Source organism: Perognathus longimembris, chromosome 17 (genome assembly GCF_023159225.1).
Source record: "Perognathus longimembris pacificus isolate PPM17 chromosome 17, ASM2315922v1, whole genome shotgun sequence".
Taxonomy (NCBI): domain Eukaryota; kingdom Metazoa; phylum Chordata; class Mammalia; order Rodentia; family Heteromyidae; genus Perognathus; species Perognathus longimembris.
The window spans coordinates 33,639,270-33,665,792 of record NC_063177.1 but is presented as its reverse complement, the minus strand read 5'-3'; the positions used below and the strand labels follow the sequence as shown (position 1 = coordinate 33,665,792).

Genomic DNA, 26,523 nt, shown 5'->3' with positions numbered 1-26,523 from the left:
TGCCCAGCATAGGCTGGTCTCAAATCCAGACTCAGATTCCCAATCTCTAAATTCTTCCTTTGCATTTTGAATATTTGTATGTATGTATGCCACACCTGCAAGTGGGGAGGATGGATGCTAGCCATAGGAGTGCACTTATTCCTGTATGTGCGTGTGTGTGTGTGTGTGTGTGTGTGTGTGTGTGTGTGGCTGCCCTCGGTTTAAGTTATCCCGGTCTAGCAGTTAAGATTTGGGCTGTTGGTTGGGGCTAGGAATATGGCCTAGTGGCAAGAGTGCTTGCCTTGCATACATGAAGCTCTGGGTTCAATTCCCCAGCACCACACATATAGAAAACGGCCAGAAGTGGCACTGTGGCTCAAGTGGCAGAGTGCTAGCCTTGAGCAAAAATAAATTAGGACAGTGCTCAGTCCCTGAGTCCAAGCCCAGGACTGGGAAAACAACAACAACAACAACAAAATATTTGGTCTGTTGCTGTAGGATCCAGAAGTTGTACCTTTGATTTATAAGTGTTCGTCTCTGTCTCTTCACTGTTTCCTTGGGCCTGGCAGTCCTGGGTGTGGCATGGTCATGGTGACAGAGGTGACCAGGCTGGAAAATCAAGAGATGATTATACTCAAGTTTCAGGTGCAAGGGCCTTTCCACTAGCAGGTGTAAGGAACTTTATTTCTTCCAAGAGCTATTTAGACATTTATAACAATCACTCAAAGCCATACAAAATTATCAGTACTTGCAGGAGGAATTTGGCAGCCAATGGAAGCATACAAGGATGTGTGCTGTCTTATAATTTTGTTTTGGCATTGTTACTGGGCTTGAACTCAGGACCTGGGCATTGTCCCTTAGCTTTTTCCTCTACCACTTGAGCCACACTTATGCTTGAGCTGTGTGTGTGTGTGTGTGTGTGTGTGTGTGTGTGTGTGTGTGTGTGTGTGTGTTTAATTGAAGATAAGAGTCTCACAGGCTTTCTTGTGTGGGATGGCTTTGAACTGCTATCCTCAGATCTCAGTTTCCTGAGTAGCTAAGATTGCAGGTGTGAGCCACCAGCTCTTAGTACCAAATGAGCTCTTTAGCCCTGCATCTAGAGTTACAGTTAAACTGGGTTCTTAGAACTGTGTATGTAAGTGGTCTTCATGGAATCCAAAGCTTAGGAACTCAGGACCCCTGTTCCAAAGTCAGGGGCCCATTAGCTCTATCCTTCCATGTGATTGTGGGATCCAAGAGTGCCAGAGTCTGGAGGGTTGGAGCAGCAATGGGAGCCCTGGGACATGGTGCTGACCTTGCCATTGCCTAGCTGCACCTTTGAGTCTCAGGCCCCAGAACTTCTCTTTGCTGTGCATGAGCTATAGGTGGCTTGTCTGAGGGCCTCAGTGAGAATGAGCTCATCTGGATTATGACTCCCATTGTTGTGGTGGGGTGTTTCTGCTAGGATATCTTCAATGACAGAGAACTGGGGACTTGTGGGAAAGGCTTCTAGAAGGTTCTCCTGGCCTGGTCTCACCGAATCTGTAGCTCAATTTCCAAAAAGCTGGAGTTCAGGGCCATTCATTTCTGGTCTGCTTTTGTTATCTTTTATTTGTTTTTAGCAGAACTGGAGTTTGAACTCAGGTCCTCAAGATTGCCTGGCAAGCGTTCTCATTTGAGTCACAATCCTCACACTAACTTTTTCCTGGGGTTGGCCTTGAACCTCAGTCCTTCCAATCTCTGCCTCCCAAATAGCCGAGTTTACAGATATGATCACATCTGCCCCATGGCATACTATGTTACATCTCATCTGCATTGCATACCATGCAGGTAATCTACTCTCAAGTGAAAGGGGCTTTAGTGACCCATCTCACAGGAAGTAGCTGGGCAGCCAGGAACTACTTGATCCAAGAGGGAAAGGTGAGAGGAGTAGAGTGTTAGGCCACTTGTTTACTGAGTATTTCTCTAGCCTCCTCATAATTTTGCTTTCTCCACCTGTGAACTGGATAGTTAATCACCTTCTATCCACCTTGAAAGATGTTTATAGGGATCAAATGAAATAAGAAATGCTATTCTTTGTTATTTGTTTATTTATTTATAAATAAATAGTTGTACAAAGGGGTTACAATTCCATAAGTCAGGTTATCAGTACAATGCTTCATTTTCCCCCCCATTGCCCCTCCTATCTGTACCCCCAAGTTACATAGCTCATTTTTTACATAATGTACATTGAATATAATGACTGCATTTGCACCTCCATTCATGTGCCCCTCCATTTTGCCTACCCCAGAAATATGTTTCCACTTCCTGGTATTCATTTTGATATATCAGTTGTTCAGAGGAGTCCCACCTTTGGATCCCTCCCCTAAGAATACCCTCCTTTAGGCACCGTTAGATGATTTTGAGAGCAGAGAACCTAGAAGTGGAGCTATGGCTCAAGTAGCAGAATATCATCCTTGAGCTAATGGACAGCACCCAGGCTCCAAGCTGTTGCCCCAGTACTGATACACGCAAACACTCACACACACACACATACACGCACACACACACACAAATGAATGAATGAATGAATGAATGAATGAAAACTGAGGACCTTTGTTGGCAGGGTCCTGAAAGTCCAGGGAGGAGGAGGAATAGAAAAGAGAAATGCGGTTGGAAGGAGTGTTAGATCTAGGAAGTCCTATAAGAAAAGGGCTGGCAGGGCTATTGGGTGGAGTCCTCCATTTCAGCTATTTGCTGGGGATCAAGGAGCTGATCCTGTCTGAAATCCTCGGCCTTAGCCCAGGTCACTGAGAGTAGAAGCTAAGGGTGGGGCAGGGTGCACTACAACCTGCTGAGTGTAGACACATACCTATGCCCTCACTTGCACCATGTGCAAGATGCACTGTTTCCCTCTTGATTTCCCTCACTCTCTTTCACTGAGCATTGTACCAGCACTTGTGAGCACGCTTTGATGTTTGTGTAAAAATAAGTTCAAGAAGGAGTTGTGTGGGCTGGGGATATAGCCTAGTGGCAAGAGTGCCTGCCTCGGATACACGAGGCCCTAGGTTCGATTCCCCAGCACCACATATACAGAAAACGGCCAGAAGCGGCGCTGTGGCTCAAGTGGCAGAGTGCTAGCCTTGAGCAGGAAGAAGCCAGGGACAGTGCTCAGGCCCTGAGTCCAAGGCCCAGGACTGGCCAAAAAAAAAAAAAAAAGGAGTTGTGTGATAGAACCCATTACTCCTGAGGCTAGAGATACCTCTAGAAGAAAGGAAATTGTAATTAACCTTTGCTCTGTTTTGTTGCCCTTGCCTAGAGGGTTACTCTCTGTTCTGAGTTATTGAGGTTGGACACACCCAGTGAGGTGAAACAAGTACACAGAAGATGAGCTATTTACTCTCAGGAGTTAATTTTCACCTGCTGGTCACTGGACGCTCAGAAATCCAAAGGTCATTTTCTTAAATCTGCCCCAAACTGATTCTGACTTCCGGATGAACCGTATGTTCTCTGCCACTGGAGATGTATAAGTAACCTGGTTACCAACCACTTAGTGGAGATGTTGGAAAGAGAATTCAAGCCAGGGAATAGATGGAGTACTACCTTGATATTGTGTGACCCATTAGACATGGCCAATTGGGTATTCCCTAGGTCCACCTCAGGGACTTCAAGACCCCTCCCTTTCCTGTGTGTTCACTGATCAGGCATGAGCAGCAGCTCTTGGTCCATGCCTATGGGTTCACCACTGGGCAGGCCACATGGAGACATTGTTCTCACTGTTTCTTTGATTATTACCCACCCTAGGGAGAAGCAAAGCTCTGGTCCCTTGGAGGCCCAGCTCCCTGGGTCTTCTTCCCTATTCTAGCAAGTCTCAACGCTGTCATCTGTTAGCTGTTGGAGGCTGGCCATTCAGTTACCTTCCCTGGGCTATAGTTGTGCCTAGGTGGGTTCTGGGGTACACTTCAGGTCTGGTGCAATTCCATGAGGATGAGTCTCTAGTTTTAGAATAATCGCAGGCATTAGACCAGGTCTTCTCATTACCTAGTATGAATGAGTGGCCATCCGATCTATTATGATCAAATTTCAATATAATTCCAGTAATTATAAATTTCAAATAAACATGGTAACATGAAAAACTGGAGTAGGCGAAGCAGAAAGTGGCAAGGCCCCCAAGGTAGATAAGTGGGTGGGAGATAGACACTCCATGGACTATTTGGGCACCAGAATTCTCCTTCTCCTTCTCGAGTTCTAACCTTCCTTGCTAGACAAGAGTCTCCTATTCCTGGAAATTTGAGCTCTTGACTTCTAGATGGAAGGTTTGATCCCTTGTGACCCTAGACTGGACATAATGTCCCCGCTGACTAGGTCAAGGCGAAACTTAGGAAGCAAAGTGAATCAGGAACAAGGTCTTAGGGTGGGAGCTTTGCCAACAACACACACACATACACACACACACACACACACACACACACACACACACACACACACACACTTTGGGACTGCCCCAAGGACAGAATCCCTACTGGGCAAGAGACCTGTGTGTATCTTTGCTAGGATGGCAAGATCATGCCTCTCCCACCTGTAACTGTCTGAGGCTGGTCCAGTAGGCAGAGAGCTTCACGGGCTGGGTGTGAGAATGGTGGTCTCCACCTGGATTAGATTTCTGTTTCGAACCGGATATTCAGGTTTCAGTCCATTTTCCTCTTGGAGCCCCAGGTGTTTTATTACTCAGCCTCTGACACTCAGTTCTGTGGGAAGAACTGAAAAATGGAGGGGATTCCAGGGTGGGCTGCTCAGCTAAAAGAGCCCAGTCATGTCATACTGGAGCCCTACAGGGCACAGAAGGAGCAGCCTGAAAACCTGTGGACAGAAGTTGGAACTTGCTGACTGCCCGAGCTCAAATCTTAGATCAGCAATACGTTTCAGTGTCATGAACATTACATGATAATCCTGGCACACTGTGATGCTCCATTAACCAAAGCTGTTGTGAGCTGGCATCCCTTTCCTCCTCTCACCCCAAAGAGTAAGTTCGTTGGATCTGCAAGCTGCAAACTGGTTCGGTACTTGCAGTGTTGGGCATTTCAGGCCCTCCCAAGACCTCCTGATCCTGCTCAAGAGCTCAGTGAGGGCTAATGGGATCAGCATGTGCTCTTTTCCTTTCTGCACCTCCATGTCTGCTGAGATGCAAGATCTTAGCCAGTTCCTTCTTAGTGACCTCAGGAGCTTCCCAGTACTGGTGGTCTCCCCTCCCCCTCTGTCACCACCCAGGACTAAGGAAGTAATGATTCTTCCCTTGATTGTGACTGTCAGCAGGGCCCTGGGGCTGGGAAGTCCCTGGCAGAGCTGGGGTAGAGGACTCAGGGGCCTCTTACCCAGCAATTTGAGTGTCTCTAGGGATTTCAGCCTCAGTACCCACAGAGGGGCATATGCCATGTGGTCTATTCTGGATGTTGGACTTTCTGCCTTATCAGCCTCATCCAGCTGTTTAATCAAAGTATTAAGGAAGCTGCTGTTGCTGTGGAAACTGTGTGGGTGGTGGGGCTGAGGGCTCTAAGCTGTCTCCCAGCTGGGGCTCCTCATACTGAGAGGAGGGAAGGGAGCCATGAGGATCTATCCTCCATCCTGTGGCTTTGGGAAATGTGGTGGGATCCAGCAAATGATCTCTGGTGACCCTGTCCTTACCTTCATTTACCCTGAGCTTGCTTTGGCCAGAAGCCTTTTTGGTTTACTAGGACCCTGATCTTGGTACTAAGGAGAGAACATGTGTATTTTAGAGCCTGCAACTGCTGAAGCAACTGAAGAGAGGGCACTGTGTCTGTCTGTGTGTGGGGGGGGCGTGCGCACGCGCATGTCTAATGTCAGTACTGGGGTTTGAACTCAGGGGCTAGGTACTGTCCTTTAGCTTTTTCCACCAAAAGCTGTTACTCTACCACTTGAGCCACAGCTCCACTTCTGGCTTTTTGGTGGTTACTTGGAGATTAGAGTCTCACAGACTTTCCTGCCCAGGCTGCCTTCACATCCTCTGATCTCAGCCTCCTAAGTAGCTAGGGTTACAGGTGTGAGCCAGTAGCACCCAGTGCTTTCTATTTTTTTTTTTTTTTTTTGGCCAGTCCTGGGCCTTGGACTCAGGGCCTGAGCACTGTCCCTGGCTTCTTCCCGCTCAAGGCTAGCACTCTGCCACTTGAGCCACAGCGCCGCTTCTGGCCGTTTTCTGTATATGTGGTGCTGGGGAATCGAACCTAGGGCCTCGTGTATCCGAGGCAGGCACTCTTGCCACTAGGCTATATCCCCAGCCCAGCTTTCTATATTTTTTGAATAAGGTCTTGCTTCCTGCTCATGCTAGTCATGACTTTGTTTCACCTATTTATGCTTTCTGTGTAGCTGGAATGGCATGTACTCATCACCACACACAGCTTTTTATTCGTTGAGATGGAGTCTCATGAGTGTTTTTCCTGGGCTAGCCTTGCATCATGAGCCTCCTGATCTTTGCCCGAGTAGGTAAGATTATAGGCATGAACTTCAGCAACCCACTTATTTTTGTTTAGTTAGGTTCTGATTTTCATTCTGCAAATGCTTTCTCTAGGTCAAACTGTACTCTGGGCAGTGAGAAACACTGTGACCAAGGTCATAAAACAGACCTATCAGAAAGTCCATTGACTAGTGGGAGGAGGCAGAGAAATCAATAAGATGATAAATAAATCAATTATAGGGATTCTCTCACCTATCATGGGAGCTACATTCTGAAGACCCTCCAAGATAGTGAAGTAGCAGTAAGTGAAAGGTGATATAGCAAGGGACAACTGAATACTGAACGATGATAACTGGTGATAAGAACTATGGGAAATATAGAATGGGCTAAGACAAATGGTGGGAGGTTGGGGAATGAGTTCTTGTTTGAATTGAGAAGGTCAAGGTGAACATTCAGGAAGAGGAGCCATCTGAGCAAAATTTCATAAGCATTGAGGGCATGCCCTGAGGCAGGGGCAGCCAGACAGATGTGTTGGAAGATAGATACAAAAGCCCCAGGGATCTAGGATAAACTGAGAGAGGGGAGCTCAGGAAAGGAGGTCAGATAAGTGAGGGAAGCAGTAAGGTCTTTGTGCCGTTCCTCTGAGAGCTGGGGGAGCCCTCCTTTAGTCTGAAGCTGGGAAAATCACAAGGTTATGTGGTCTGACTTCGGTTTCAAACAGGTCTGTCTTTAGCTGGAGCCAAAAATCTGGCTCTTCCTAAGGTCAGAGCGCCATCCAAAATAATCCTTAGTGTGTTCCACTGAGAATGGCTCTGCTGGATCCATCCTTACACCACCACATCACTTGCCTATGGCCACAGTGGAGATGTCTGTGAAATGAAACAGTAGCCAACCAGCTTGATGTCATATCACCAACTTCTCCAGGAGCTGCCTGGCAGAGCCTATGTCTTTGCTGTCTACTCTCTTCCTTGTGGAAGATGGCTGAGGGGCTGCCCTTACACATGGAGACTGAGGTACTGTTGGTTATAGGTACCTGCCCACAGTTACATCACTCAAAGGTAACAGAGCCAGCTGTGGGGGCTGGCTGCTCATGCCTGTAATCTTCCAGATGCTCAGGAGGTACAGCTCAAGTGGTTGAATGTCAGCCTTGAGGGGAGGCAGGGGCAAGGGAAGCCAAGCAAGAGTTCAAGCCCAAGCACTGGCACAAAAAACAAAAACCAACCAAACAAACAAACAAAAAAGCAACAGAGCCATATTGTATCCTCTTTATCGGGGTTGGGTTTTCCTGTGGCCACTCCCTACCAGCCTTAAGAAGCCAAGCAACCAGGCTGCAGTCATGCAGCCATTCTGTCATGACCTCATGCTGCTACAACACACTTCCTGATCATTTATTGCCCAGGTTCTGAGCTGCTCCAGTGAACCTGGCCTTATGCTGGGAGCTGGAGTGAAACAGTGTAGAAAGTGGAACAGGAGGGTCTGGGAATGTGGCTTAGCATGCATGAAGCCCTGGCTTTGATTCCTCAGTACCACATAAACAGAAGTGGTGCTGTGTCTCAAGTGGTAGAGTGCTAGCCTCGAGCAAAAGAAGCTCAGAGACAGTGCTCAGGCCCTGAGTTCAAGCAGGACTGGCAAAAGAAGGAAAGAAAGAAAGAAAGAAAGAAAGAAAAAGAAAGGAAGGAAGGAAGGAAGGAAGAAAATGAAAGTGGAGCTGGAGGAGGGCTGGTGTCCAAGAGCTCCCACATATATACACATGCAGGCAGCATGGGTAGGGAGAGACACTAGCTTAGCGCTAGCTTAGCATCACAAAGCTTGAGTGTCTGACAGAGTTCCCTGTTGCTACATGTCCTTGAACCTCTGACCAAAGCCCACTTTCTCTTCTATAAACTGGGCCTAACAGTACTTCTTTAGCGCCTCTGCAAGTTGTTTCTGAGACAACAACCAGATATAGGCAGATAATGATCTATGTAAGTGGGACAATAAAATGCTACCTAAGCTTTAGGAGACTTTGTCATCCTGGCTTAATTGGTTGCCTTTGTCCATACAGGACAAAGCAAAGTCATTGCTGGAATGTCCCAGAGAGACTTCCTGGGAGGAGGTGAAGCTGAGACCTGCCAATATGTTAGGTGTGCCTAGAGGAGTGGGGTGGGATGTCTGGGACTTCCAGGTTTAAAAGCAAGGTGTGGTCGTTCATTCCCAGGAGAATGGATGGGTACAGCAGGACCTTTCACACAGTGGAACACACAGAGGATTATTGTGAACACTCTCCAGGATGCCATCTCCCGAGCCCAATGTTGAGGGAAAGAAGTCAGACAGAAAAATATACCCTGCACCATTTCACAAAATCCAAAATGGACGAAATTAGTTCACATGATTAGAAATCAGAACTGGGGATCCCCTTGGGGTGGCCGGTGACTGGGATCCCAGGGAGCAAGGGACCACTTGATGACACAAGTGTTCTGTCTCTTGAAGTGGTTATATAGCTGACTACTCCCAAGTGTCAAAATTCATGGAGGTGAATTTGGATGTGTATGTTTTCCTATAAATATGTTTTATCTCTATAAAAAAGAGTTTTCAGCTGGGCGCTATACTCCTAGCTATTCATGAGGCTGAGATCTGAGGATTGCAGCTTAAAGCCAGCCTAGGTAGACAAGTCCATGAGACTCATTACCAAGTAACCAGCTAACTGCTGGAAGTGGAGCTGTGGCTAAAGTGATAGCAGAAAAGCTAAGCAAGAATACAAGGCCCTTATTTCAAGCCCTGGTGAAAGCACCGCCCCCCCCCAAAAAAAAAGTAAAGCCTGGATGCAGACACCTGTCTCAACTAAGAGTCCGCATGTACCCTGTGGCATTCTGGCAGGGAGCAAACAAGTTTGGTATGAAAGTGTTGAACACAAGGTGGCTTGAGAACAGATGGGGAGGCCATCTGAGAGGCAGCAGGAAGTAGGGGCTGAGGCTCGGGGAGAGATTAGAGCTGTTGATGTGGATTGGCAAAGGATGCCAGGGTCAGAGTCCAGTAGGAGAAAGTGAAGAATGCTTGCCTAGGAGTGGGTCCAACCAGGAAAGAGCCATTTCTAAGGGCTGGGGGAAGCCTACGCTGTTCAGGGAGGCCCTATATGCAGGCTAAAAGGGCCTGCTTTATGTGCACTTGAGTGTGTGTGTGTGTGTGTGTGCACATGCGCACGCACTAGAGCTTAAACTGGGCTTTTTCATACAAGAACTCTAACCACTTGAGCCACAGCTCCACTTCTAGGATTTTTTGTGTGTGTGTGTGATTAAGTAGAGATCAGAGTCTCATGGATGCCGGACCCTAGTGGCTCATATCTGTAATCTTAGCTACTCAAGTGGCTGAGAGCTGAGGATTGCAGTTTGAAGCCAGCTAGGGCAGGAAAGTCTGTGAGACTCTTCTCTCCAACAAACTACTCATAAAAATCCAGAAGTAGGGCTGTGGCTCAAGTGATTGAGAGCTAGCCTTGAGCAAAAGAAGCTTAAGGACAGTACCCAGGCCAAGAGTTCAAGCCCCAGGACTGGCAAAAAAAAAAAGGCTCACCACTTGAAAACAATTGCTTCTAGAGTGTTATTCTCAGGCTTTCCTGATTTCTCACTGAAATAACAGAGAGGTGTAAATGATGCAATCCTGTAAGGACAAAGAGGGGAGGCTGAATGCTGAATGAGTAGACCAGACACCAGTACCTTCTTTTGTTTTGTTTTGTTTTTGCTAGTCCTGGGGCTTGAACTCAGGGCCTGAGCACTGTCTCTGGCTCCTTTTTGCTCAAAGCTAGCACTCTACCACTTAAGCCACAGTGCCACTTCCGACTTTTTCTATATATGTGGTGCTGAGGAATCAAACCCAGAGCTTCATGTATACGAGGCGAGCACTTTACCACTAGGCCATGTTCCTAGCCCCAGACATCAGCACCTTCTTGAGAGCTGGAGAGTAGGTGTGGGGATGGAGAGGGGTGATCACCAACACAGCGAGGAGACACAGGGCTGAGCCCAGGGCACTGGCAAGGAGAACAGACACCCGGCTTACTTCCTCATCCCCTCTCAAAGCCAGGCCGACCCCAGCCACCTTCCCTGGCAGATCGCCCCACCTATTTTTCCTAAGGTAAATAAAAGTTTGTGCACAGAAGGATGTAGCCACCAACCTCATCCCCCAATTAGACCATAAGAGAAGGCCTCCAGATTCTGCCATTTGGGGGTGAGGTCTTCCTTAAATAACCAGGTTCCTGTTTGGCCAGACAGCTGTTGAGCCCTATTGGACCCCACAGGATTGGAAAATACTGTCAGCCAAACCTCCAGAACTACCCTGCTTTTGAGAGAAGCTTCCAATTTGAATGATAGAAGCCAAATCACACTTTCAGAGAAACAGAAATAAGAAAAAGCCAATTTATATATGTGTGTGTAACTTGGATAAAAATTTTAAATGGTAATCACTGAAATTGGCAGTTAGAAAGTAGGTGGTTGTAGCCTCAGGCAGCCTTGTCTCTGGGTAGATGGGGTGAGTGATTTTTTTTTCTTGTTATTTGTTTATTTTCTGAGCTTCTTGTATGGAACATCTAAAAAGATTAGTACATTGATGGCCTCAGAGGAAACAATCTCAGTAAAACACATTTATGAGTGACTTTACTATAACATTTCTTTCCAAAAGGGCCCCGAGCTTACCTAGCTAGTGATCTACCACTTGAGCCACATCTTCAGCTTGTGTTTTTACTGGTTAATTGGAAATGGAATCTCTCAGACTGTTCACCTGGGGTGGCTTTGAACTTTGATCCTCCAAATCTCAGCCTCTAAGTAGCTAGGATTACAGATATGAGCTGCCCTTGGTGCCTGGTCCCAAAGTGGGTTTTTTTTTTGTTTTTTTTTTGTGCAGTCATAGTAACAAAGGCAAGCAATCTAACTGAGACAGAGCTGTTTTCTCAGGATAAATTTTCAGAGCTCGAAGCAGAAGAGTCTTGCCCAGACAGAGAGGCCTAGACTTTGCAATTTGCAAAGATCTTTCCTTGTCTCCTTGCTTGAGTCTTATACCCATCTTAAAGGTAACGAAGGCCCAGGGAAGCTTTCTTTCCCTTCCCACCCAGAGAAGCCTAGAGAGGAAGAAGTCTCTGAAACTAGGTGCATGATACTTTAATAGAATTATTTTTTTTTCAAAATACAAAAAGGATAGGAATCTTGAATGACCAAAAGAAATTGATCTGGGGATAAAGAGCAAAGGTGCACCAGAAAGTTTGTAGAAGGATACAAATCTGTATTGTTATTGTAGGTTGTGCAACTATCACACTCATTGAATTGTCCACTGTAAATGGGTACAGTTTATAATACTCAAATTCTATCCCAGTTAAAGAGAGAAAGTATGAAGAAATGAGAACCACAGCTTACCCAGGAAGGGCAAGCTTCTGCTTGTCAGCCTACGAACATGTGCAGGTTCTCATTCTTGCCTATCTGCCCCCTTCACTCCCATCCTCAATGGACTGAATCAGCCCTATGGTTCAGCCACCTCCCTGGGGGATAGCCCAGGCCCCCAGGTGGCTGCCACTAAACCAAATTGTCCTCTCTGTCCCCAGGATTCCAACCTATCTGTGTACACGGACAACCCGGACCTCACTCCCTGCTTCCAGAACTCCTTGCTAGCCTGGACCCCCTGTGTCTACCTATGGGTTGCCCTGCCCTTCTACCTGTTCTACTTGAAACACCATCATCGAGGCTACATCATCCTCTCCCACCTGTCCAGGCTTAAGACGGTCAGAAGCTTGGGGCTGTCCTTTGAGTAGGGCTAGACCCTAGGGATTGTGTGTGTGTGTGTGTGTGTGTGTGTGTGTGTGTAACAGTCCTAGGGCTTGAACTCAGGACCTGAGTGCTATCCTTGAGCTTCTTTTTCTCAAGGCTAGTGCTCTACCATTTGAGCCACAGCATCACTTCCAGTTTTTTCTGAGTAGTAAATTGGAAATAGGAGTCTCACAGACTTTATTTCCCTAGCCTGTCTTGGAACCATGATCCTCAGATCTCAGTCTCCAAAGTAGCTAGGATTACAGGTGTAAGCCACCAGCACCTGGCTGGGATTCTTTTTTTTTTTTTTTTTTTTTTTTTTTGCCAGTCCTGGGCCTTGAACTCAGGGCCTGAGCACTGTCCCTGGCTTCCTTTTGCTCAAGGCTAGCACTCTGCCACTTGAGCCACAGCGCCACTTCTGGCCGTTTTCTGTATATGTGGTGCTGAGGAATTGAACCCAGAGCCTCATGTATATGAGGCAAGCTCTCTTGCCACTAGGCCATATTCCCAGCCCTGGGATTCTATTTTTAATGAACCCACTGCCTATCTGGCCCCACCCCCAACCCCACTGGCTGAACTAGGTCCCCAACCTTACCTGCCCTGCAGCTCTGGCCTCGTGTCTGTCCAACTGAGTCTGCAGCCAGCTGAGCTGCTCCCCTACCTGGGGAAATTCCAGTAAGTTCAGCTGCAATGGAGCTCCCCACCCCCACCCCCATGCCCAGAAAGCTTATGGCCAGCCCCCACTCCCAGCCCCCCAGACCTAGGCCCAAGTCTAGTTGCCTTTTGTTTTTTGTTTTTTTTTGTTTTTTTTTTTTTTTTGGCCAGTCCTGGGCCTTGGACTCAGGGCCTGAGCACTGTCCCTGGCTTCTTCCCGCTCAAGGCTAGCACTCTGCCACTTGAGCCACAGCGCCGCTTCTGGCCGTTTTCTGTATATGTGGTGCTGGGGAATCGAACCTAGGGCCTCGTGTATCCGAGGCAGGCACTCTTGCCACTAGGCTATATCCCCAGCCCCTCTAGTTGCCTTTTGTGACTTCAGCAAAGCTCCCTCCCTAGCAGGAACTGTCTCTGCCTCAGGGATGGAGACTTCAATCTTTGCTCTCTTCCCAGGGCCTGGGCGTCCTGCTGTGGTGCATCTCATGGGCGGACCTCTTCTACTCCTTCCACAGCCTGATCCATGGAGGGGCCCCTGCTCCTGTCTTCTTTGTCACACCCCTGGTGGTGGGGATCACCATGGTCAGTGTGGGGCCCAGGCGGCTGGACAGGGAGGCCCCCATGAGGTGTGCATTGTGTTGGGTCACTAGTGAACTCTGAGGTGGAAGGCTAGATACCTGCGAGTTGGAGGAGGATGGGGTACCTCCAGGAACATCTGGCCATGTAGGGTGGTCCAGATGTGCATGTGCTCACCGAGTGCCCCCTTGCCCTCCCTGCACAGCTGCTGGCCACCTTGTTGATCCAGTATGAGAGGCTGCGGGGAGTGCAGTCTTCCGGGGTCCTCATCATCTTCTGGTTCCTGTGTGTCGTCTGTGCCATCATCCCCTTCCGCTCCAAAATCCTTTCAGCCATAGCAGAGGTAAGGGGTGTGGGGTGTGGGGATTTGAGGCCTAGCCATGTGGGGGGTAGTTTCAGGGTTACAGGTTACTTCTGGGTTGGAGGCCCCTTCCCACTGCCTCACTCACTCCTTGGACTCTGCTGTGGAGCACCTCTGACGCTCCCACTTGCTGCCTCTCTGCCTGGAGGCAAGGAGGAGTGGGGAGGGGGGAGATCCCCAGGAAATAGGTCAAAGATGCTACTACCTTCATTGAGTGCCTTCATTTGGGTACATGACCTTCTTCTGTAGCTTCCACAGTGCCCCCAAGTACAACATCTGGGGTGGGTGTGTCGTGAATACCTGTGTGCTGATGTACCTGAAGAGTTCCAGCTTACCCAGAAGTCCATTCATTTCATTTCTTCTCTGACTTCCCACCTCCTTCAGCCGCTGGCCTTCCTCAAGGTGGTCTGTGGTGACAAGGAAGGTGGAACACTGGGGTCGGTGTGGCGTCTCCCACTCCACTCCAGGGGAATTCCCTGCCAGGGGAATACCCAGGAGCATAGGCTCTGCACCGTGCAGTGACCCCCTGTGGAATCTTGGGCAAGATGCCCTTTGCAGTGTCAGAAGCTGTCCTGGCTGTAGGCTGTCCTGATTAGGCAAGGTAGCATAAGGAAACTGCTAGCATAATGTCGAGCCCAGGGCAAGTCCTCCCCTAGACTCCCAACCCCATCATCTTTCCCCACTTCTCAGAGTCCTCTGAGTTAGGAACTGGTGTCCTGAGGCTGAATCCTACCCCCAGGGAGCCTGGTACCTCCCAACCTGCCACCCCCAGTGCCTCCCCAGGGTGGGGGCTGCAGGGCCAGGCTTCCTGGGGACTTCTGACGCCCTCTCCACTCTCTCCCAGGGCAAGATCTCAGACCTCTTCCGCTTCACCACCTTCTACATCTACTTTGCCCTGGTGCTCTGTGCCCTCATCCTGTCCTGCTTCAGGGAGAAGTCGCCACTCTTCTCCCAAGAGAGTGATGACCCTGTGAGTTTGCCATGGAGGGGATGGAGGCTCCACAGCTCCCTCCCCAGCCCCCTCCTTTCTCATCCCTTTCAGAGAGGGAGATGCCACTGTCCCTTCCTGTGGTGAATGAGCTTTGAGAGGTGGGTAACCATCCTGACTCCTCTTTCCTGTTCTCTTACCTTCTAGAATCCCTGTCCAGAGGCCAGTGCTGGCTTCCTCTCCCGCCTGTTTTTCTGGTGGTTTACAAAGTGAGTTGGCTCTTCCTCCAATCTGGGAGAAAGAGAAGAGAGGAGAGGGAAGGAAGGTGGAAGGGAGGCAGGCCAGGAGGTAACTTGGCTGGCCACTCCCTGGTACCCCTGTCTCAGTGGGCAGGGGTCAGGGCAGAGTAGGCAAACATGGCTGTTTGGACTGGGGCAGGTGGAGGCAAGGGGCCTGGCCCAGTACAGCTCCCAGGCTTCAGGCCAACCCTGCATCTGTCAGGCCACAGGGACAGGCCCAGGGGGCTGGAAGGAGACCATAATTAGTTCTGAGTTCTTCCATCTGGGACAAGCTTGCAGCTTGTCATCTCCTTGGCGGCTCCTCAGAATGGCTTGAGCAGGGATAATTGTGTCTGTGACCTGAGTGACAACTCATTAAACACAAGGCTCTGGGGCAGCACCTGAGGCTGCACTGAATGTGCCCTGCCTCATTCCTCATGGATTTCAGCACCTGAGCCTTGCTTGTATGCACCTTCTATGGGGCATCTGGGGAGGGGATGGGGAGAGGAGAGGTAGGACTTGCAATGGCCTGCCGCTTGTTCACAGTGAGAATAATTGGCTGAGAGAGACCCCACCCCCACCTCCCTGCTTCTGGAGACACTGGTCCCAGCTCCAGGCTGCTAAACTCTGACCTTGCATGTGGCCACCTGCCCAGGTTAGCCATCCTGGGCTACCGACAGCCCCTGAAGGAGCAGGACCTCTGGTCCCTGAATGACGACGACTGCTCCCAGAGAGTGGTACAACGGGTGCTGGAAGCTTGGCAGAAGCAACAGAAGCAAGATGTGGGGTGAGTCTCTGCCCCATGTCCCTGTTCTCCCAGAGACCCTGCCCCTTTGCACACCCCAGGGCTCCTTCATTGTCCCTGGTAGAGCTGGGATGATTGTATGTGGGGATGGGGAGAAGAGCAATGCTGGGGCTGATTTGGATGCCTTGAGTACAGGGGTGGGTCTGGGTGGGGTCTGTCTTCTCCACTCTGCAGAGAAAAGAGGATGGCCAGTATGTGTTCTTTCTGAGGTAATGACCTTAGCATGTAGATCACCTCCTTTCATCTCTCAACAGCTCTATAGTGGCTGTTCTAGTTTCCCCATCACTCAGAGGGGGGAACTGAGGCACAAGCTTTAACAACCTGCTCAGGGTCTCCCAGTTGGTGGTGGAAGAGTCAGAACCCAGCTGTCCAGCCTAGAAGTCCTGTTCTTACCCACCCTCCCTGACTTTAAGAGAAGATTCCAAGGGCCAGGCCCTCTCAGTCCTGTCTCATGTCTGGTTGCAGGGCCTGGGAGAGAGGACCACTCAGCAGAGGGGCCTCATCCCTGGCAGCCTCCCATCAAAGACCCATGCCCAGCCAACTGCCCAGCAAAGAGATCTGGATCCTAGAGTCCTCCATCCTCTTCCATTTCAGCCTCCTGGCCTGAGTCTTTCCCTCTCCTACCCATAAGCTGGGATTGGGGAAGTCCTTTTTCAGTCCAGAGCCCTGACAGCCACTAGCCATTAGAGGAAGCATGACTTGACTTGGTTAGCAGTATCTGGGCTTCCATGGCTTGGAGCTCTGGGAGGCTGCCTGCTGCACTCCCTCTCTATTTCCCCAATGCTACCTCTACTCACTCTACGTTCAGCTGCCCAGATACTAGGCAGAATCTCCCTTTCCATCTTAGCAGACTGCTAGGGCCTGGCGTTAGGAAGAGGGCCAGAGCCTGCCGAAAGCTGAGTGGATGAGTCCTGGAGACAGCATTCTGGCCTCCCTTTCAAAACTCCTCTAATACCCTGAGAGTTACCATGGGAGTTCTCATGTCAACTGTCCCTCTTCCAGTTCTGAGAACCAAGGCAACAGCTCTCTTCCCCTCCTCCTGTCCAGCCTGGCCTGGCCCTTGGCCTTCTGTGGCCCAGGTACCCATTCCCACCCACTGTCTCTTTCTCCCTTAAGCAGACCCAAAGCTACAGAAACATTTGGGAAGAAAGGCCCCCCTGAGGATGAAGCACTGCTGAGGAGTACCCCCAGATCGCGAGAACCCTCGTTCCTGCGAGCCCTGCTGACTACCTTTACTTCCAGTATCCTCATCAGCGGCTGCTTCAAGCTGATCCGGGACCTGCTCAGCTTTGTCAATCCCCAGCTGCTCAGGTCTCACCACATTCCCTCTAACTGCAGTCCCTCCCAGGAGAAGATCAATATGCAGTGAAAAGAATCCTGGGCCAGGAACTAAAGAGGCCATCTCTACTTTCTGTGTGGCCCTTGGCAAGTGGGCATTGCCTCTGTACCTCAGTTTTCCCATTCATTACTGGGTGCATTCTAGGCCCCAGGCACTATGATGGAGTTGTTACCCATCATCTTCTCTTTAAACTTTTTTCAGGGTATTTTCCTAAAGTGTTTTTAGGGAGGTGCCCTGGCCCCACTTTACAACTAAGAAAGCAGATACACAGAGGGGTGAAGCAAGTCAACCAAGAGCACACAGATAGTAAAACAGATCACATCTGAGTCCAGGGCTCTGGACTAGCTATGGTGCATCCTCCCACCATCAGCCTCTGTCATCTGCTACTCCAGAGGTTTGGGTGGTTGGGACTGAAGGCCCTCTCAAATGACAGGGGGCATGGAGAGCTGCCTAGCAGCTGAGCCTCCAAGCTCTTGCTGGTCCATGTGTGCTTGCATTAATTCAGCAAACACACCTGGAGCCCCCCTAGGGTTCCAGAATAGTGATAGAGGAAAAGGATGCTGAAATTATAAGAGATGGCCTTGAGATCTTGTGAGAGAAACCACCAGTAATTCAGTTCGAATTGGAGGCCAACCCAGTGCATGGAAAACCCTGAGAAAGGGCCAGGAAGCCTATCTGGGAAACAGGGACACTTACCAGCTCAGGGGATTATCAAGCTCTGGAGGAGAGGAAGGTGCAGTCCATGCATGACTAAGGACCTGCAGCGGGAAAAGGTATCAGAGGGAGGGGTAGGAGGAGAGAGGGAGAACTTTGAACTCAGTTGGCTTTGAAGGATTGGAAGCCAGGGAGGGGCATCTGGTTTGCATTTCAAAAAGGTGGCACTGCCAGCAGGGTAGGGAATGTAGGGCAGGATGGCCAGGTGGAAGTGAGCCAGCCCGGTTAGATGTAAGTACCTTCCAGAAATGGGAGGGAACAATTTTCAGAAGTTAATCTGAAGATGGGCGTGTCCCAGGAAGAAAGAGGAGTCAAGGGCAGGCTGGTTCTGGCTTAGGTAACTGAAGGACAAAGGACCTTTCATTGAATGATGAGTTCAAAAGGAAGAGGAGCTGAGCAAAGGGCTGACTCGAGGGCTGGCCATATTGTCCAGAGGGACACATGGGCCCTCAGATTCCTATTAGGTGGAACCCCAGAGCCCCACATTTGGGATTCAGTTATATTGAACAGTGAGGGATTGGCCAGAGGAGCCCAGTAGAGCCTAGGAGTTCTGGTAGGTAAGGGGAGGGTACTAAATGGACTCTCCCTTGCTTATTAGAGCTGGAGACAAAACCTCAAACACAGGATAGAGTACAGAGAAGACATCCTGAGGAAGAACCAGTCTCCAGTGCAGAAAGCCAGTCAGCAAAGGGCTGGGATGAGGTTCTGTAGTAGAGTACTTTGAGTGCCTATCTAGCAAGTGTAAAGTTCTGCATCCAAATCGCAATGCTACTGAGAGAGGAGAGGCGAGGAAGTAAAAAGTAAGCAAGTCAGCAAACAAAACCCTTCAGAAGGCAATATAAAGTTGCAGAGTAACCTTGGCAAGAATGGAGGCTGGAACAGAAAGGAAGGCCTAGGAGCAGTGAGGACTCCCTGCAAGGGGGACAGGGGCATGAAAGTCTGAACACCTGCTGCAAAGAGAGGTACATTATTTGCAGGGTTCCCTAACAAGTTACAATGTGGGCAACTTGAAGTGACAGAATTTTATTCCTTCTGCTTTGGAGGTCCAAAGACCAAAACCAAGATGGCTGGCAGGGTTGGTTTTTCCCAGAGACTCTGTCTCTGGCACCTACTTTGTGTCTCTCTCAGCTTCTGGTGGATGCTGGCAGCCTTTGGTGTTGCTTAACCTGTAAGTGCAACATTATGATCTCTGCCTCCTCTGTGTGTTTGTGTGTGTGTGCACATGCATGTGAACACGCATGCACATGTGCACATGCCAGTCCAGGACTTGAATTTAGGGCCTGGGCACTGTCCCTGAGTTTTTGTGCTCTACTACTTTGAGCAACAGTTCTAGTTATGGCTTTTTTGTAGTTAATTGGAGATAAAAGTCTCATAGGCTTTGCCATTTACCACCCTCACTGGCTTTGAGAACTGTGTATCAAATCTCTGCCTCCTGTGCAACGAGAATTACAAGTGTCAGCCACCAGCACCCAGCAAGATGGCAATCTTGAGGCAGCACTGAGTTGACAGCCTGGCCCAAGTCTAGCTGTGTAGCACCATCATCCACCTGAGAGCTTTCAGAGGAGGAGTGTGGGGAAAGCAGAGCACACCTGCAAAAGGAACACCCTGGGATACCAGGCACCTTCCCTCATGCCTTGTTTCTCCCTCTCAGCATATTGATCAGGTTCATCTCTAACACTGAGGCCCCTACCTGGTGGGGCTTCCTGCTGGCTGGGCTGATGTTCGTGAGTTCCATGATGCAGTCGCTGATCTTACACCAGTATTACCACTGCATCTTTGTGACCGCCTTGAGACTACGCACGGCAATCACAGGTGTCATCTACAGGAAGGTCAGCCAGAGCAGAATATGGGGAGATGCTGAGTCTGGACAGACTAGGAGAGGGGGAGGGACCAGTCCATCCCCTTCCATCTACCCACAGGCACTGGTCATCACCAGTTCAGTCAAACGTGAGTCCACTGTGGGAGAAATGGTCAACCTCATGTCTGTGGATGCCCAGCGCTTCATGGACGTCTTCCCCTTCCTCCACTTGCTGTGGTCAACACCCCTGCAGATCATCCTAGCCATCTACTTCCTCTGGCAGGTAACTCCTGAATCCTGACCCCTTCCTCTGTGTCCTTGCTGCTGAAGGATTGGTATGGGCTGGCAGAGGGGCGTGCCATGCACAGACAGCTTTCCTAGGTACCGTGGGGCTTCAGGGCTACTGGTGTTCACCACTGAGATTTCCCAAGTCTCTACTGAGTTCTATTGCCTAGGAGTGAGGGTGAGGGGGACTCAGAGGTAGGGTGGCCATGGTTCTGGCTATCATTTTCTGTTTGCCTTGTCCTTCCTGGGTGTCTAGACAGCCTTCCATCTCTGACATTTGCCCATCTGTTGTCACTATGATAGCTGGCTGCTTCTGCCCATATTATGGCCATTCTGGCTTCTCTGTCTGCTTGGCTTGCTGTTCTTTGCCACCTGTCCATCCAATTTCAGGTCAGCAAGATTCTGTCTGTAGGCTTTGGCTATCTGTCTGTCTATTTAGTGGGTCTTCTCTTGCCCCCGTGCCTCCTCAGATCCTGGGTCCCTCTGTCCTGGCTGGAGTGGCTCTCATGGTCTTGCTGATTCCATTCAATTCAGCTGTGGCTGTGAAGATGCGGGCCTTGCAGGTAGGTGCACACTCCTGCCTGGAGCACTGGCCAGGGGCCTGGGGATGGGTGCTTACAACCCTGGGACTTCTTGGCTCCCTTTTACTGAATGTGGATAGCCAGACACTTAGCTCTTTCTACCCTTACCACCTGGAGGGGGATTTAGTGACATTCTCATTCTGTACCTGAGGCAAAAAGGCCCAGAGAGATTGTGGCAGTTCAGTCAGGCAATTCGACTTGAACTTGAACTAATACGAACTTTTCCAATCAGGCATGGTGGTATATACCTACACATCTGTAATCTGAGGCTAAGGCAGGACATCAAGTTGAAGGCCAGCCTGGACTATATCTCTAGATCTCGTCTCAAAACCAGGAAAAAGAACTTTACTAGTATGTTGGGCTAAGCTTAGGTAGCCTAACAGACTAAATGACCATTTACATTTGCTGAAGTCCTCTGAAGTTTCCTACTGCACACAAAATAAAAGATTCCCTAAGATACCTCACCAGGCTCCCTCTGACTTCACAACCACTTGTTTCTGTGGTGTGATTAAATCTCAGCCAGGCCAGCTTTCCTGTTTATCTCCAAGAACCAACTCTGGGCTAGGACACTTTTCTCGTAGTTCCTCTGCCTGAGACACTTTTCACTCTACCTTCCCTTCCTGACCTGCTTAGTATAAACATCACTTCCTTCAGAAACCCACCCTGGTTACCCAGGCTAAGTTAGTTCCCCTGTCCCTGCCCTATCCTCCCACGGAAACCTGTTAGTTTCCTTTAGAACATATATTGATTTATAATTAAGCATTTATATGGATAATTGCTTTTTCCCCCATCCTGGGGCTTGAACTCAGAGCCTGGGCTCTGTCCCTGAGCCTCTCTGTGCTCAAGGCTAGCACTCTACAACTTGAGCCAAAGCACCACTTTTGGCCTTTTCTGTTTATGTGGTACTGAGGAATCGAACCCATGGCTTCAATGCATGCTAAGCAAGCACTCTAAGCCACATTCCCAGCCAGATAATTGCTTCTTATTATCTGCTTTGACCATCAGATTGCTGGTTGTAGGATAGATAGCCAGGGGCCTTGTCTGCGTTGTTTACCATGTATCCTCTATCTGCAACATAGACTGGCACATAGTACAGGTTGAAAGGATAAATTAACTTGGTATGCCAGACCTAGGGTTGGAACAGCTAAATAAACAATTTATACCCTTAGGAAGTTCATGGTCTAATGGGGGATGGGACATGTACAGAAGCGTAGTGATAGGGATGAAAGGAGAAGGTAATTTGCTTTCATTTTATTTATTTATTTATTTAGCCAGTCCTGGGGCTTGGACTCAGAGCCTGAGCACTGTCCCTGGCTTCTTTTTGCTCAAGGCTAGCACTCTGCCAACTTGAGCCACAGTGCCACTTCTGGCTTTTTCTATATATGTGGTGCTGAGGAATCGAACCCAGGGCTTCATGTATAGGAGGCAAGCACTTTACCACTAGGCCATATTCCAGTCCCTATTTATTTATTTTTATGGCTGTACTGGAGCTTGAACTCTGGGTCTCATGCTCTTGCTTGGCTTTTTCATTCAAGGCTAGGGCTCTACTACTTGAGCTAGGCCTCTACTTCTGTCTTTTTGCTAGTTAGTTGGAGACCAGATTCTCACAGACTTTTCTGCCTAAGGTTGGCTTTGAACCTTGATCTTCAGATCTCAGTCTCCTGCATAACCAAGATTACAGTCATGAGCAACTTACTTTAGAAACCCCAGAATACAGGTAAAGAGAAGGCCAATGACTATAGTGCAGAAGGTGGAGCTGGATTTCTCAGGTTAAGGGCATGGATAGGGGGCTGGCATTCCAGGCTGGACAGAGACAAGAAAACACAAAATGGTGTGGACTGTCTATAGTGGGTGAGATTGTGTGGAGGTTTGAGCCTCCAAGGTAGGCAGTCTGGGAATGGGAACAGTTCTACCTCTCTCCCCCATCCCACTACCCACTGCACAGGTGGAACAAATGAAGCTCAAAGACTCTCGCATCAAGGTGATGAGTGAGATCCTGGGTGGCATCAAGGTGCTGAAGCTGTATGCCTGGGAACCCAGCTTCCTGAATCAGGTGGAAGGCATCAGGAAGGGCGAGCTCTGGTTGCTGGGCAAGGGTGCCTACCTGAAGGCTATATCTACCTTCGTCTTGGTCTGCACCCCCTTCCTGGTGAGGCTTTCCACTGGTACTGGGCTCTTGCCTCCTATTTCACCAGCCCAGGTCTTGGGGTCCCTGTGTGGCTTGGGCCCAGCAGATTCCATGTTAACATCCACCTCCATGCTGCCCAGGTAACCCTGGCCACCCTCGGGGTGTACGTGTGCGTGGACCCAAACAACGTGCTGGATGCTGAGAAGGCCTTCGTGTCTGTGTCCTTGTTCAACATCTTAAAGGTCCCCCTCAATTATTTGCCCCAATTAATCAGCAACCTGACCCAGGTAAGCCCAGGCAGGGCTAGACTCCTCTGGAGTTAAGTTGAGGTCAATCGAGGATCAATAATCAGAGAAGAGTCTAAAGTCAGAGAGGGCCACTGGCATGAGCCGTACGGAGGAGGTCAGATAGTATCTCAGTGTGGATACAGTTTCCTCTGACCAACCTAGATGTGATCTTTGAGCAGTGGGAGCCAGACTTGGTTGGGAGGGAACTTAGCACTAGCAACTGAGCCCTTAGGGGGCCCTGGCTAGCCCAGGAAGTTTCAAGGATAGGAGGGGTAGGAGGTGAGAAAAGGCTTCTAGGATGAATGCATGCATGCCCTTTGCAGACCAGCGTGTCTCTGAAACGGATCCAGAATTTCCTGATCCAAGATGAACTTGACCCACAGTGTGTGGAGAGAAAGAACATCTCCCCAGGTCCAGACCTCCTCTACCAGCTCCCATCTGGCCCCGCCCTTACTCTAGAACTTTCGTGTTGCTGCACTTTCTAGCTTTTCTTTTGGGACTCCTTTTCTTCTTTGAGCATCTTTCTCCCTTTCTCCCTCTTCAGCATCTTCTGCATTCTCTTACTCTCCTTCCTCTTTTCTCCAGGGCTCCTCATAACTTTTCCTCCTGGCTTTCTGGCTCCTGGCTTTCTCCCTCAGCCTCCTCCCCTGCCCTCTTTCCCTCAGACCCCTTGCCTGCTTCCCCATCCTTTGGGCTACCGGACCCTCAACACCTTTGTCCTCCCAGGCAACGCCATCACCATACACAGTGGCTCCTTCACCTGGGCCCAGGACCTGCCCCCCACCCTGCACAGGTACCAGCTTCCCCCACTCCTTCTCAGCTGCCCAAAGTGAAAGGAAGGTCAGATAAATGGCAGCAGCCTCCTTCCCTCCCCCTCTCTTTGACGGGAAACACAGGAGGTGCCTCCACTGGCCTGGGTGGTTTCTGGATGGAAGGAGGGCTCATGATGGGAGGAGGGCTAGGGACCAAGCACGATCCCTGCCTCTGACTGGTACTTATTGTCCCAGTCTCAACATACAGGTCCCGAAAGGGGCACTAGTGGCTGTGGTGGGGCCGGTGGGCTGTGGAAAGTCCTCTTTGGTGTCCGCCCTGCTGGGAGAGATGGAAAAGCTGGAAGGCACCGTGTCTGTGAAGGTGAGAGGGATAAGGGCTCCTAGAAAGGGTATGAGGCTTGGACAGCCTGGGGGAAAACTCTGAAGTAAACTTTTTTGGCCAGGGCTCTGTGGCTTACGTGCCCCAGCAGGCGTGGATCCAGAACTGCACACTTCAGGAAAATGTGCTGTTTGGTCGAGCCATGAATCCTAAACGCTACCAACAGGCATTGGAGACATGTGCCTTGCTAGCTGACCTGAAGATGCTACCTGGTGGGGACCAGACAGAGATTGGAGAGAAGGTACATATTCCTTCCCATACCTGGGGCGAGTATGTGTAAGCTGCCCAACTCAGCCTAGCCCAGACCCATACACTTATTCACTCATTCATTCACTTACACATGTATGTAGTGTCATGCCCAGCTGTGTGCCGGGGAAACAGATCATTTCTGGGGGAAGGCAAATCATGAAAAGTAGGAGTTACAGAATGTTTTGAAGCCTCCAGGCTTCATACTTTCAATCCTAGCTACTTTTGAGGCTGAGATTGTTTGGGATCAAGGTTCAGGGCCAGCCAGGGCAGAAAAGTTCAGATCAAAGAACTGGATATGGTAATTCATGCCTGTTATCTTAGGAAGTCTAACATAGGTAGATGTGCCCAGACACATGCTCAGGCAGGAAGTGAGGACTTGTCTCAAAAACAGCAAGCACAAATTAGGGCTGGAGGTGTGGCTCTGTGGTAAGAGTGCCTATTTAGCAAGCACAAGGCCTTGAGGGAGCAGGCTAAGGATATGTGCAGGGAGGACCCTTAACGAGAGGAGGAGGAGTGCACCACTCCTCTAGTCATTCATCAGATTTTTCTAAATACCTACTGCATGCCAGGCAATATTCTACTCAGGTAAGTGCTACAGACTAGAATCTCTGCCTTCATCTACCTCACATTCTAGTGGAGGAAAGAGACAATAAGTAAACTAAGTAAATATATGATATATTAAATAATGTTAAGGGAAAGAAATAAAGCAAGATCGAAATAATAGGAATATGTGCCAGACTAATCATTAGGGTGGCTTGAGAAAGCCACACTGAGAAATACAGATCTGAGCTGGGCACCTGTGCTCACACCTATTATCCTAGTTTCTCAGGAGGCTGAAATCTGAGGACTGAGGCTCATTTGTTTGTTTTGTCTTTGTTGCCAGTCCTGGGGCGTGGACTCAGGGCCTGAGCACTGTCCCTGGCTTCTTTTTGCTCAAGGCTAGCACTCTACCTCTTAAGCCACAGCGCCACTTCCGGCTTTTTTCTATATATGTGGTGCTGAGGAATCGAACCCAGGGCTTCATGTATACGAGGTGAGCACATTACCACTAGGCCATATTCCCAGCCCCAGGACTGAGGTTCAAACCCAGCAAAGGAAGACAAATCCCTAAGACTCTATTTCCAACTGGCCTGCAAAGAAAACAAACAAAAACACCAAACAAACAAATGGAGGTGTGGCTCAAGTGGTAGAGCACTAGCTATAAGTAAAAAAGCCAAGTTGAGAACAAGAGGCTCAGTACCACACACCAGGTGCACACACACGCACACACACATTGTTAGGTCCTCTCCCTGAGGGCTCCATGTAGATGCCCCCACCTCATTAAGTCTCTACCCTGCAGACCTGGAGGCAGTTACCTCCTCTTTCCCTGAGGTCACATCCTAATCCACCTGGCCACACCCCTTGCCCCTGCCCTAGATATAAGGCAGGGCTGGGTGGGGATCGCTCTCTCTCTCTCCCTTCTCTCCGGCCATGGATCATCTTGGCCACAGGACAGCAGTTCGGTAATAAACGTTCTCTCCTGCCTGAATACCGCGTGGCGTTCTCCTTTACCGGCTACCTACTTTAAAAACCTAACATATATGGTGCCTGAGCTGATGCCTGTTAAACCCAATATCCACCACGTGGTCAATGCTAGAGAAAAGAACTTTCAGATATCTTTGCTGACAAAGCACATTGCTGGTCAAGCCTCAGTTTCAGAGGTCTGTGAAAAGAGGCAGCTTTGTGAGCAAGGCACACAACGATGGTACGACTTGGGAATTTTATAAAGTAAGCAAGTAAGCAGGAAGATGAGAGAGAGAGGGAGAAAAAGGAAGAGAAAGAGAGGAAAAGAGAAAGAGAGAGCCTGAATATAAGTGACTTCTAACCATTTACCATTGCAGTGGCAAAAACTGTATCTGAGTGAGTATTTCGAGCAGGCCTCATTGCACTGTCAAGAGGCGTGCTAGCAGACTCTTCATTGCAGTGGCAAAAACTGTATCTGAGCGAGTATTTCGAGCAGGCCTCATTGTCAAGAGGCGTGCTAGCAGCGTCCCGGCCCGGGTGTGACTGTGATGCAAAACCCAAAAAGCACGGGAGGGAGGCGCCTGGTGAGTGAATGAGCTTACCGGGCAGAAGCGGCAGGCAGAAGCAGCAGAAGCGGCGGACGGAGCGGCAGAATCGGCGGACGGAGCGGCAGAGAACCCGAGCAGCAGCAGTTTCACTCACCAGGGTAGACAAGTGGTG

General features: G+C 49.5%; 1 protein-coding gene across 1 annotated transcript in view; it reads left to right on the top strand.

Moving 5' to 3' along the window:
- The window catches only part of Abcc3 (ATP binding cassette subfamily C member 3), a 46,266-nt gene that overhangs the window by 1,104 nt on the left and 18,639 nt on the right, over positions 1–26,523 (top strand). Inside the window, exons 2-17 of the mRNA XM_048366831.1 lie at positions 11,967–12,143; positions 13,276–13,401; positions 13,601–13,738; positions 14,601–14,726; positions 14,892–14,953; positions 15,618–15,749; positions 16,887–17,078; positions 19,472–19,649; positions 19,740–19,901; positions 20,374–20,466; positions 22,430–22,633; positions 22,753–22,899; positions 23,223–23,310; positions 23,626–23,692; positions 23,907–24,033; positions 24,116–24,292. Of these exons, the coding sequence (XP_048222788.1) occupies positions 11,967–12,143; positions 13,276–13,401; positions 13,601–13,738; positions 14,601–14,726; positions 14,892–14,953; positions 15,618–15,749; positions 16,887–17,078; positions 19,472–19,649; positions 19,740–19,901; positions 20,374–20,466; positions 22,430–22,633; positions 22,753–22,899; positions 23,223–23,310; positions 23,626–23,692; positions 23,907–24,033; positions 24,116–24,292 (2,196 nt within the window). The remainder of the gene's footprint in view (positions 1–11,966; positions 12,144–13,275; positions 13,402–13,600; positions 13,739–14,600; positions 14,727–14,891; positions 14,954–15,617; positions 15,750–16,886; positions 17,079–19,471; positions 19,650–19,739; positions 19,902–20,373; positions 20,467–22,429; positions 22,634–22,752; positions 22,900–23,222; positions 23,311–23,625; positions 23,693–23,906; positions 24,034–24,115; positions 24,293–26,523) is intronic.